Raw genomic sequence first — 12202 nt, forward strand, 5'->3', positions numbered from 1 at the left:
CCCCCCGTGAAAAACACAGCAGGTGTGGTGGCACACATCTCTAAACTCAGCACTCTAGAGGCAGAGGCAGGAGAATCTCTTTCTTAGTCAGCAGTCTATTGCTGTGGAGAGACACCATGAGCACAATTCTTCAGAGGTCCAGTCCATTGTCACCATGTCAGAAATTATGGCGCCACGCAGGCAGACATGGTGCTGAAGAAGTAGCTCAGAGTTCTGCATCTGGATCCACAAAAGAGAAGGAAGGGAGAGGCTCCGGGCTCAGAACGAGCTCTTTGAAACCAACCCCTAGTGCCACACCTCCTTCAGCAAGGCCACGCCTCCTAATCCCTCTCAAATAGTTCCACTCCCCTCATGACCAAGCATTCAAATGTATGGGTGTATGGGCGCCATTCTTATTCAAACTCCACAATCTCTTAATTTTTAAAGTTTAATTATTTTTAGCTTATGTGTGGGTATCTGCCTGCCTGTATGTCTGTCTATCATGTGCATGCTTGGTGCTCACGAGGCCAGAAGAGGGCATTGGATTCTCTGGGACTGGAGTTACAGATAATTGTGAGCCACCAAGTGGGTACTGGGAATCAAACCCAGGTCCTCTGGAAAGAGCAGCCTGTGCTCTTAAGCCCACTAAGCCATCTCTCTCCGGCCCACGATTTCTTAACCAAGCCTGGTTTTCTTGAGTCTTTCATCTCAAAGTGGAGTGTTAAGGGCGCTTCCTGAGACTTCATTGTTTTGGTTTGTTTGTTTGTATTTGTTTACAACTGCACTGTCCACCTCAAGGTTAACTTACGCTTAGCTAAAGCTGCTGACCCAGATGTCCCCATGAATATAGGAAATGGCCACTCCTGGGCACTCCTTCTCACATGCCCTCCTCTAAAATTTCAGCCATTCTTGGCTGTCTCCAAAATGATGTGTAAAATGAAGTACTTACTTGTCTAGCGTGAGTCCTGGGATTGAAACCCAGCACCACAAATAAACAAAAATCACTGCAGCAAGTGCCCACACTTTCATCCTCTTCCCCCTGGGTCATTGCCATCGCGCTCCACAGGAGTGTCCGGCTTTCACTGTACCTCACTGTTATCAGGTGAGTTGCAGCCCGAGGTGTTACCATTCTAAAGTAGTTATTGAGCTGGAAAGATGGCTCAGTGATGAAGAGCACATTCTATTCTCTCAGGGGACCCAAGTCCGGTTCCCAGCACACGCGATGTTTCACACTGCCCGTGAATCCAGCTCACCCACACACAGGAGGCATACACGTACGTAATTACGAATAAAATAATTGGCCAGGTGGTGGCAGCACACACCTCTAATACTAGCTCTCGGGAGGCAGAGACAGGCAGATCTCTGAGTTTGACGCCAGCCAGGTATACAGGAGACTTGTCTGTGGGGAATGCAAAAGCTTTTTTTTGCCAGCTTTTGTCCTAGATTTAAAGGGTGGGGAGGGGCTGAGAAGATAAGTGGAGGAATCTTAGCAGCTGCCAGGAGGGGGAGAATGGGGAAGAGGGTGAGAAAAAGTTTTGCTTTTTTGAGTTAGATGTCAAGAAAGCAGAGGAGTAAGGGTTGTGTGTGCGTGTGTGTGTTTTTGGGGGGGGGTTCCCCAAAGAGGAAGGGTAAGAATGTCAGATGTCTGGGCAAGCAGGTTTAGCTGGAATTGGAAAAGAGAAGCCAGAAATGTCGTTCCACACAGAGCACCCTTAAACAGCGGTGTCCTGGAAGGGGCTTGGGGGCTCAGAAGTAACTCATGGAGGGGAATTATCCCTCCCACCTTTAACAGCTTTCCTCTTTACATTTATGGGGACAGGGGCCACAGGTGTCATGGTGTTCATGTGGATGCTTACGGGAGCTGGTTCTTGACTCTGCCACGTGGGGACTGAGCAGGTGGTCAGGCTAGGTTTGGCTTCCGGTGTCTTTACCCACTGAGCCTTTGAATATGGCTTCAGGCGTATCACATTTGTCTTCTAGCAAGTCCCCTGAGGTTGTGAAACAGGATTTTCTCCTTATCATGGAGGCCTGGGCGAGGAAACTTCTTGCTGTTTTCTTCAAAGGGTATTAACAGAGCCTTTTGCAGCAAAGGGTGAAGAAGCAAGGCTAACATTTCCTCTTCCTTCAAAATTAGTGTTATCTGGGACAGAGGAAGTGGGGTGCAAAGATGAATGAAGAGGGGTCTAGCCTCAACGATCTCCAAGCCTACTGACATCTGACCAGCTGGCCAACCCTGCCTCCTATCACACTGATGTGTCTGAGGGTTCGGCTCATTGGCTGGGCCTGCAGCAAAAGCCCTTGCTTTAGGTGCACTGGATGAGGAAGGAATGTCTGACTGACTGCCATCCAAAATGGATGAAGGAAGCCCAGATACTGGATGAGAAAGACAAGGACCCTCAGGTAGCCGAATTAGCAATCAGCACTCCAGGCCTCATCCTGGCCTTCACCTATACTCGCCACCTCTATCCTGTCAGGCCTACTGAGCCTCTCTGGGTGTTGTTCTGGCTTGCCAGCCCCCCCCCCCCCCCAGTTCCCATCTACGACTCGTAAATGCTTCTTAGATTTGTGTGTTTGCGTTCGTGTACTTATGTGTATCACGTGTGAACCTGGTGACCACAGAAGCCTGAAGAGGACCTGGGATCACCTGGCCCTGGAGCCACAGATGGGTGTGAGCCACCACATGGTGCTGGGAACCAACTCAGCCCCTCCACAAGAGCAACTAGTACTCTTAAGCACTGGGCCTCCTCTCCACCCTGGGATAGTCATTCTAATTGAGCTGGTGAGGCAGGAGTGGGTTCATTTTCTTCACCAATTTAAGAATTAAAAGGTAGGAAAAGTTGGAAGGTCAAGCAAAGCCGAAGTTTATTCAAAGAGGACAGTTTTATTACAGTTTAAAAGGAAAACTTGGGGCTGGAGAGATGGCTCAGTGGTTAAGAGCACTAGCTGCTCTCTGCTCTTCCAGAGAACCTGGGTTCAATTCCCAGCACCCACATGGCAGTTCACAACTGTCTGTAACTCCTGTTCCAGATGATCTGACACCCTCACACAGACATATGTGCAGTCAAAACACCAATGCACATAAAAATAAATTATTTAAAGGAAAACTTGTCTGGGTATGGTGGCACACACCTTTAGGGAAGGCAGCAGCAGGCAGACAGACCTCTCAACTTGAGGCCAGCCAGGTCTACATAGTGAGACCCTTAAAGAAGAAGAGTGAAGAGAAAGAATTCAACAAGTTGAATTTCGGTTAAGCCAGCACGGAGGTCAGCCATATAGAAGAGAGCAGGGCTTTAGGGGAAGCCCAAAGTATTAGCAAACTTAGGTTTGACAAACATTCAAAAGGACAAAAAAAAAGGGGGGGGGGAGAGAAAAGTAGACTCGAGAACCTCATGGCAGCTTGTAGGAACTGTGCTGGGACAGGTGGGTGGGAGGACAGGAATTCTGGGAAGGAAACGTGTAGTATCTCATTAAAAGGATAATTACCCTGCCTATCCTTCAGCACAGCTTGGAGTGAGCCTGTCTTCCTGGGAGTGGTCCTGTCTTGCTGACAGGTAATCCTTCCACAGTTTAGAGATTCCATCCTCTTGGCCAGAAGGAACTAGTTTTCCCTTCCGGGCTTGTATGGCTGGTGTGTTGCTTCCTTTCCTGGCTCCCTGTAATCCTATAGGCTGGATAAGCTGGAGACCTCCCAGACTGTCCACAGCAACGCCCCAGTCTCAGGCGAGAAATGTGTGAAGGCACAGCGCAGATTACATGCTGGCTCAGGTGGCCCGCTGGCAGGCTCATGAGGCAAACCAGGAGCTTTGTGCAGTACAAAGACGCCAGACCTCTCTTTCCTGGCCTTGTTAGGAACTTTGTCCCACACTGAGGGGAACGGCAGCCTGTCTGAACTCTGTCAGGAGGTGACTTGTACGTACCCTGGGAACTGTTAGTTCTTACCCTCAGGATTAAACCCCTGGCCAGAGTGAGCAGCTGCCTGGAGGATGGGTCTGGATCACTGGGGGACGAAGGTCGCTGGAACCTACGGTCCTCAGACTGAGGTCCTGGAAATCTGCTAGACGGAATTTGAATTTGTTGAGCATCCCCGCCCCCTCCCCCGCATCACTTCACAGGATCCTCAGGCGAAGCTGTGTGAGGATCCACCGAGCCAGCGGGAAAATCGCAGCTCCCCTGAGGCAGAGCTGGACGCGTGTACCAGCTGCCCACAGCTGGCGCTCAAGTGTTAGGGCAACGTCGCCGCGGAGAGCCTCCTCCAGCCCCTAAGTCAGCCGCAAGGGGATCTCCCCGCAAAGGTAGCCCGTGAGCGACCTGGGTGCTCCAGTGCCCGCCGCCAGCGCCCGGGAAAGCCGTCTCAGAGGTTCGGGGACCAGGGCGGGAGAGCGGCGGCCGGCCGGGAGGGGTGGCCACTTCCCCTCCCTCCCACCGCCTCCCCTCCCTCCCACCTCCGCCTCACTCAGGCGGGGGTTCCGGGAACCGGCCGGGGCGGGGCAAGGAGGCTAGGGCCGCGCGGAGGAGCTGAGGTCGCGGCTGCACCGCTGCCCTGTGTTTGGTCCGTCTGGTCTGCTCGTCGTCGGTCTGTCCCGCCATGGGTGCGCCGGTGTCCTCTCCGTGGACCCTGTTGCTGCTGCTGTTGTTGCTGCCGCCGCCTCCCGGTGGTGAGCCTGGGAGGAGGGGGCGGTGTACGCTGCCCAGGGACCGGGTCGGGTCGGACACTTCCCCTAGCTGTCTCTGGGAGAGCCAGGCAGCATCAGCCCCGGAGTGCTTCGACTTGAGTCCCTGATAACCGAGGGGGCGTCTGCGAACCCCATCACTGACTTCATCTTATCACCCCTTCCCTCCTGAACTGACACTGCCACCCTTGTTGTGCCCTTCGTGGTGTGTAGGCCCTACCTGTTCCAGGGGCTGGAGCAGGATTCCCTGCCTGGGGTTAGCTCCAGGTAGGGCCTCGGGGCCGCCTGGCCCCTCCAGCAGAGGTTATGCTTCCGGGCTGGGAGCCCCACAACCGCTGCCTCTACAGCCCTTGGATTCCTGGAGAAGCTGGGCCCTAAGGCTGGCCTCTTGTGGGGAGGAGACACCGGAGGGATGACTCACAGGCTTGGAAGGGCAGACTGGGGGCCTGTTCGGGGTATATATTGGAGCAGCCCCCTGCCCTACCCGGCCACGGGAAGCTAATGAATGATTCTGTTGGGATGGGTGGCTTCCTGGAGGACAAGGGCTGTGTTTCCTGAGGGCTGATTTGTGGGGTTAATAGATGGGAGAGTCAGCCCACCCCAGGAGTGAGCCTATTGGAGGATGGGTCTCCAGGCTGGAGAGCCCTGTTCCTTGTCTGGAGTTGAGAAGAGCATTACTGACTGGGACCGGGCATGAAAGACCACTGGTGTGGGCATCGCAAGATGGCACTTGCCTTTAATCTCAGCACTGCAGAGGCAGGAGGAGCCCTGTGAGCTTAAGGCCAGTCTGGTCTAGGGTGTGAGTTTCCAGGCAGGCCAGGGCTACATAGTGAGACCCTGCCCTAAAAAGAAAGAAAGGAAAGTCTCGCTGGTGTGGGCTGTTCAGCCTGACCCAGTCACAGCTGGCCTGTGGCTGTTCTGGTAAGCATTTTAGGTGGTCAGCATGCTGAACCCGGCCAGCAGTGGCCAGACAGACCCATTCCATGGTTTTGTCCAGAGCAAGATTCTGCTTGGTGCCACCAAAAACATCAATAAAAAGGTGGCCCTCTGCATCTCTGAGTTTGAGTCCAGCTTGGTCTACAGAGCAAGTTTCGGGACAGCCAGGGTCACACTGAGACCCTATTTTGGGGGAGGGGAGGGGGGAGCAGCCCTCTTTACCTCCAAGTTATCTTTTCTTGGAGTATCACAGTGCCTCTGTCCTTGGGCCTTGTTCTCCTGACAGCTCCAGGGTGCGTGCTCTGCTGATTTGTGTGGGCCTTCTGAGCAGGGCTGCTGACACTTAAGGGACTGTCCGCAGACGGAGTCTGATGAGCCTTGATGAGCCTTGAGGAGTTCTCTTGTGTGTGGGCTCCAGGTTTGCTAGCATCGCTCGCCTAAGGACAGATGGGCACTTGGTGTGTGGCATCCTCCCGGAGCGTTGTGAAGCTTGCGGGGACCCTGCGGCCTTCCCCACATCTCTCAGCGTGACCTTGTGTGTGGAGATTTGCACGGATGCTGCTCGCTGTTAGATTGAGAGCCTCGTGATGGCCCCAGGCTTTCACGGGTGCCACTGAGCACAAACGTTTTCTAATACTGGCTACATGCCTAGCCTAGGGTACATGCTTTATGGACTCTCGTGTGGAGACTGTCATTGTGACTTGGTTAGGACTCAGCTGGTGGGGGCTGAGGGTCGGGCCTCTCCTGCCTGCACTTGTGCCCGGCAGCTGAGGGTGCTATGGAGGTAATGAGGATTAAATATTACACAGCCCCGTGCCTGCAGCCGCCCAGGTGTGCTTCTCCTACCAGGAAACCAACAGACTTCCAAGGGCCAGAGGGTACCTTGCTGTGGCTCAGAGGAGAGGCTTGGTAGAAAGGTGGTTCCCTGAGGCGGCCTGAAGCTTCTGCCTGGTGGCTGCACTGGGGAAATGACTGGCATTGACTGGGGTATGGAGGAGCCCTGGCCTATGGGACACCGGGGAATGAGCTTGTTTCTGTGCTTCAGCCCACGGTGAGATATGTAGGTCTTTTGATGAAGACAGCCTGATCCCGGGGTCCTGTCCTGATTTCTGCTGCGGTTCCTGTTCCAACCAATATTGCTGCTCCGATGTGCTGAACAGAGTCCAGTGGAACGGGGAGCTGTGTACAGAGGCGGAGCCCAGGTGGGTGTGTGGAGGGGAGGAAGAGGGTGAGGAACCTCAATCCAGTCCCTGGGGAGTGCCTTGCCCCTCTGGCCTCTCAAGACAGTGGGCTGTGCGGTGAGCCATAGTGGTGGGGGAGCCGTCTTCTAGACTGGACTGCCTAAAGCTACTCCGCCCCTCCCCACCCTCAAGGCTTCTGTTTCACTCAGCCTCGGGCTGAGGTCAGTGGGCTCAGCTGGCTCTGGCGTTGCACTTGAACGCACAGGTCCTCAGGGCGGGCAGCTGGTTATGCTGGTACCCCCACACTGTGTATGTGCCGTGGTTATGTGTATGCTCTACAAGGTACAGGGCGTGGATGTTGCCCAGAAAGCGATGGACTGTGTCCTCCCGGCAGACTTTTGTCACTGGCGAGGACCAAGATGTGTCTGCCCTCGTCACATCGTGGTTTTCTTTGTACTCGGCCACAGACTGAGAATTGCAGTGGCCATACTTAGCTCACGGCAGGCAGCAAGTCCAGAGCATACCGCCTGTGTCCTCTCCGGTCTCCCATGGCCATTCCGTTCCCCTCCCATCCTATGGGCACCCCACTGTGTGAGGTGTATTCTTAAAAGGTCTGTATTGTTTTGTGGGTACATTTTTGGGGGTGCTCTAACGAATGCCCTTACTTTGTGATCTCAATCCGGTGCTCCTAAGGCAGACGTCACAGCCGTGTCATTCTCTGAGTGAGTCCAAAGTTGTTGGCCTCATAGGCAGCCACAGTGGGCATCCTTGTAACCCCTCCTCCTGCTTTTCATGAATCTGTAAGAAGTTCTTGGGATGTGCATGGGACTGCCGGGTCCCCTGGATGCCACATGGTCACCAAGAGTTGGCTGGTTTTATATCTTACAGTTGTCTGTGTTTTTTAGAGAGAGAGAGAATGTCTCACTATATAACCTTGCTGGCCTCATTCAGAGATCCGCCTGCCTCTGCGTCTTCAGCGCTGAAACTGAAGGTGTCAGTCACCATGCTTGGCTTATAGATGATGTTTTAAAATATTTTCACTATGTTAATTTTTATTACTTTTTAAAATATATACGTTGGTGTTTTGTCTGCTTCACACACGTATGTCTGTGTGATGGTGTTAGATCTTGGAGTTATAGACAGTTGAGAACTGCCACATGGGTGCTGGGAATTGAACCCTGGTCCTACTGGAAGAATGTTCAGCACTCTTAACTGCTGAGCCATCTTTCCAGCCTCAACTTTTATTACTTTGTAAAGGACTTTTGTTTTTTGGTTTTATTTTTCAAGACAGGATTTTTCTGTGTAGCCCTGGCTATCCTGGAACTCGCACTGTAGACCAGGCTGGCCCCGAACTCACAGCGATCCTCCTGCCTCTGCTTCCTGAGTGCTGGGATCTTTCTAGGTCTCTTTTCACATCTGTTGATACAAGATCTTGTTGTGTTGCTCAGGTTGGTTTCAACCAACCAACCTATCTCCGATTACCGAGTAGTTGGGACTGTGAGTACACACGTTATTCTCAGCTTATAGTAATTACAGAAGAAAACAGGTGCATTTATTCCATTCGGATTAATAGATCACCTAGAGAGTAACTCAGGAGTACACTGGATTCCATCCCTAGCACCTCAGAAGGAAAGGGCTTGGTAAAGGTAATGCAGATATTCACTTATGAGATTATATTTGGCATTTTGTTTAGCTTTCTGTTAGTCTCTTATTTTGGACTTTTAAATTTCTTCAAGTTTTATGTGTATTTGTGTGTCTTAGTTAGGCTTTCATTCCTGTGAAGAGACACCGTGACTAAGGCAACTCTCACAAAGGAAAACATTTCACTCAGTCTGACTTATAGTTTCAGAGGTTTTTAGCCTGTGATCATCATGGCGGGAAGCATGGCAGTGTCCAGGCAGACCTGGTGCTGGAGGAAGAGCCGAGAGTTCTACATCTTGATTCACAGGCAAGGAGGAGACTGTCTTTCACACTGGTGTAACTTGAGCATAGGAGACCTCAAGGCCCGCCTCCACAGTGACGCCTCCTCCAACAAGTCACACTTCCTCCATCAAGGCCACACCTCCTAACAGCGCCATGCCCTGTGGCACTATTTAAACCACCACAGTGTGTTCGCCTGCCTGTATGCGCAAAGCCTGCAGAGGCCAGTAGAGGGGTCAGATCCCCCGGAACTGGAGTTACAGGTAGTTCTGGGCTGCCGTGTGGGTTCTAGGAACGAACTCCATCCACTCCTCTGCATGAGGAGCAAGCGCTGAGTAACTGCCGAGCCATCTGTCCAACTTCACACACATAGTTTGTTTCCACTTTGGGGGTATGATGCTAGCTTTGTGGAAGGATCCTGTTTCATGCTGAGGAAATTCCTCGCCATTGGACTTTGCCTAGAGTTTTAATCATAAAGGGATTTGAACTTTGTGAGATGTTTTCTGAGATGGCCATGAGCTATTTTTATCCTCTTAATGTGGCAAATGATGCCTATCTCATTCTAAAATAATATTTTACTTACTTTTAAGTTTTGTGTTTGAGTGTTTTGCCTGCGTGTAAGTGCGTCACAATCAGACCTGGTGTCTGTGGAAGTTAGAGGAAGGCGTTATTTCGTTCCTTGGAACTGGAGTTAACACATACCTGTGAGGTGACTCAGTGGGCCTGGTGCTTGCCACCGAGCCTGAGAACCTGAGTCCAGGGCCTGGGCTTCACATTGTGGGAGGAGAGAACTGACTCCTGTTAGTTGTCCTGTGACCTCTGCATGTTTGTTTGCATGTGTGTGCATGCTAAATACAAAATAAAAAAAAATTAAAATAGCATTCAACTTAGGTTGATGCCTTTTTTTCTCTTGTCATACAGAAAGTCCCATTCCACTGCCTTTCAGTGTCTGTTATTTCCATTGAGATAATGAGCTTGAAAATCGCTTTAAGCTTCATTTTAATCTCTCAAGAAATGGGAGTTCAAGGGATTATTTTTCTTTTGGTGCTAAGAAGCCAACACAGGCCTTGGACACGCTACTGAACTTTATGACTGGCCAAAATCTTATTCTTCTTTTACATATCTTTTCAAACAGGATCTCTCTGTAGCTTCTGACTGGCCTGGAACTCATGTAGACCAGGCTAGCCTCTGACTTGTGGTAATCTGCCTGCCTTTGCCAACTGAGTAGTGGGATTAAAAATGTGTGCAACCATGCCTGGCTTGTACATTTCTCCCTCTCTTGAGAGGGTTTCTATATGTAGCCTTGGCTGTCCTGAAACTCACTCTGTAGACCAGGCTGGCTTTGAACTCACAGAGATCCACCTGCCTCTGCCTCCCGAGTGCTGGGATTAAAAGTGTGTGCCACCACCAACTGGCTTATTTTTATGTCTCTAGGTTTGCAGATCTTCTGAAATCTGAGGTTTAGAGTATCTCACTAGTTGTGGAGTTGTCTGCCATTACTGAAACACTATTCCTTCCCCTTTTCCTTCCCCTGTGGCACTCCAGCTAGACACGTGGTGCCCTCCACACAGTGCCCACGACTCGCGTCTCCCCCACATTTTCATCTGCATCTCTCTGTCTGGATACTGTTGTCTTGTAAGCGCTCAGGTCGCACGGTTCTTGGTTTTCAAAAGCGTTTATCTGTGTGTGCGCGCACGGGTCAACGTGGGTGCCGCAGCTCATTTGTGGAAGTCAGAGGGCAGCGGCAGCGAGCGCTCTGCTCTTTCCTTCTCCCAGGCTTGTTCCAGGGCTCGAACTCAGTTGTCGGGCTTGGGAGCAAGCTCCTTCACTCACCAAGCCACCGAGCTGCCCCCTTTGCTTGCTTGCTTGTTGGAGACAGAGTCTTGCTGAGTGACTGTCACCGGCCTGACACTTGCTGGATCAACCAAGGTCTGGGACTTGCCCCTGCCTCAGAGTGCTGGGATGAAGGGTGTGCACCACCGTGCCTCGCTTTTCACTGAGGTTTTTGTTATTATTTAGAGACAGGGTCTCTCTGTGTAGCCCTGGCTGTCCAGGAACACACTCTGTAGATCATGTTGGCCTCAAGCTCAAGAGATCCACCTGCCTCTGTCTTGGAATGCTGGGATTAAAGGTGTAAGCCACTATTGCCTGGGCTGAGTTGTGGTTGTTGTTTTTTAAACAGTTATATTTTAGAGAATATACTATGTATGAAGTAAATGTACAACCCAGTAGCCTGTCACTGGATGAAGATTAGAATCTTTAGAGAAACCCAGAGGCTCTTTGAACCCACTCATTGTTTCTCTTTTACCCCCAAAGGTAACTATTATCCTAACTTTTATATGATTTTGATTTTTTTTTTTTCATTTTGTGTGTTGGGAGTTTTGCCTCCGTATGGGTTTGCACCGTATGGCGTGCAGTGAGTGCCCTCAGATGCCAGAAGAGGCGGGCAGGTCCCCTAGGACTGTGGTCACAGATGGTTGGGCCACCATGTGAGTGGTGTGAATTCAGCTGAGGTCTTCTGGAGAGAGTCAATGTTGAGCCATCCCTTCAGCCCTGCTTTGTGTATGAGCGTAAATGTGTGTGTGTGTGTGTGTGTGTGTGTGTGTGTCTGTCTGTCTGTCTGTGAGCACCTATGTGTGTATAGCTCAAGTATAGAGACTGGAGGATGACCTCGGATGTTGGTCCTTAGGCACTGTCCGCTCTGTCTGTCTGTCTGTCTATCTATCTATCTATTTAATTTAATTTAATTTAATTTTTTTTTGTTTGTTTGGTTTTTGGGTTTTTGAGATGGGGTTTTTCCATGTAGCCTTGGCTGTCCTGAACTCGAGTGGTAAACCAGGCAGGCCTTGAACTCACAGAGATCCACCTGCCTCTGTCTTCCTGAGTGCTGGGATTACAGGCGTGGGCCACCGAGCCGGATGTGTCCACTTTATTTTATTTATTTAAAATTTATTTATTTTTATGTGCATGGGTGTTTTTTGCCAGCATGTATGTGTTTGCCTGCATGTATGTGTGTGCACCATTACATACAATGACCAAAGAGTCCAGAAGAGGGCGCCAGGCCCCCTGAAACTGGAGTTAAACAGCTGTGAGCCACCATGTGGGGCCTGGGAACCAAGGCTGTGTTCTCTGGAAGAACAGCAAGTGCTCTTCCCTGGCGAGCTCCTGAATTTGTTTAGTTTGATTTTTTTGAGGCCAGGGTCTCTCTATAGGGCCTTGACTGTCCTGGAACTTTCTATGTAGATCAGGTTGGCCCCAAACTCATAGAGCTCTGCCTGCCTCTGCCTCTGGAGTGCTGAGATTGAAGATGTGCACTGGCGTGTTGCGACCACCAGGGGGCACTAAAGCTTCACAATGCTCTCTGGCTTTCTAAAGCAGAAACAAGCCCGCCATGTGCTCTGCACCTTCCCGCCTGCGCAGTCCAAGCCGAGGGGATGACCATGCAGCTTCCACAGACCTGGACTGCCTTCGAGGTCTTCACTCTGCCTTGGACGGGGGGGGGGGGGGGGGGGGGGG

General features: G+C 51.3%; 1 protein-coding gene across 1 annotated transcript in view; it reads left to right on the forward strand.

The window, feature by feature from the left end:
* Positions 1-4465: 4465 nt before the first annotated feature.
* Positions 4466-12202, forward strand: part of Shisa5 (shisa family member 5) — a 15730-nt gene continuing 7993 nt past the window's right edge. Inside the window, exons 1-2 of the mRNA XM_055629561.1 lie at positions 4466-4634; positions 6631-6787. Coding sequence (XP_055485536.1) covers positions 4565-4634; positions 6631-6787 — 227 coding nt within the window. The 5' untranslated portion in view covers positions 4466-4564. The remainder of the gene's footprint in view (positions 4635-6630; positions 6788-12202) is intronic.

Source organism: Psammomys obesus, unplaced genomic scaffold (assembly GCF_907164565.1).
Source record: "Psammomys obesus unplaced genomic scaffold, mPsaObe1.curated_primary_1811, whole genome shotgun sequence".
NCBI lineage: Eukaryota > Metazoa > Chordata > Mammalia > Rodentia > Muridae > Psammomys > Psammomys obesus.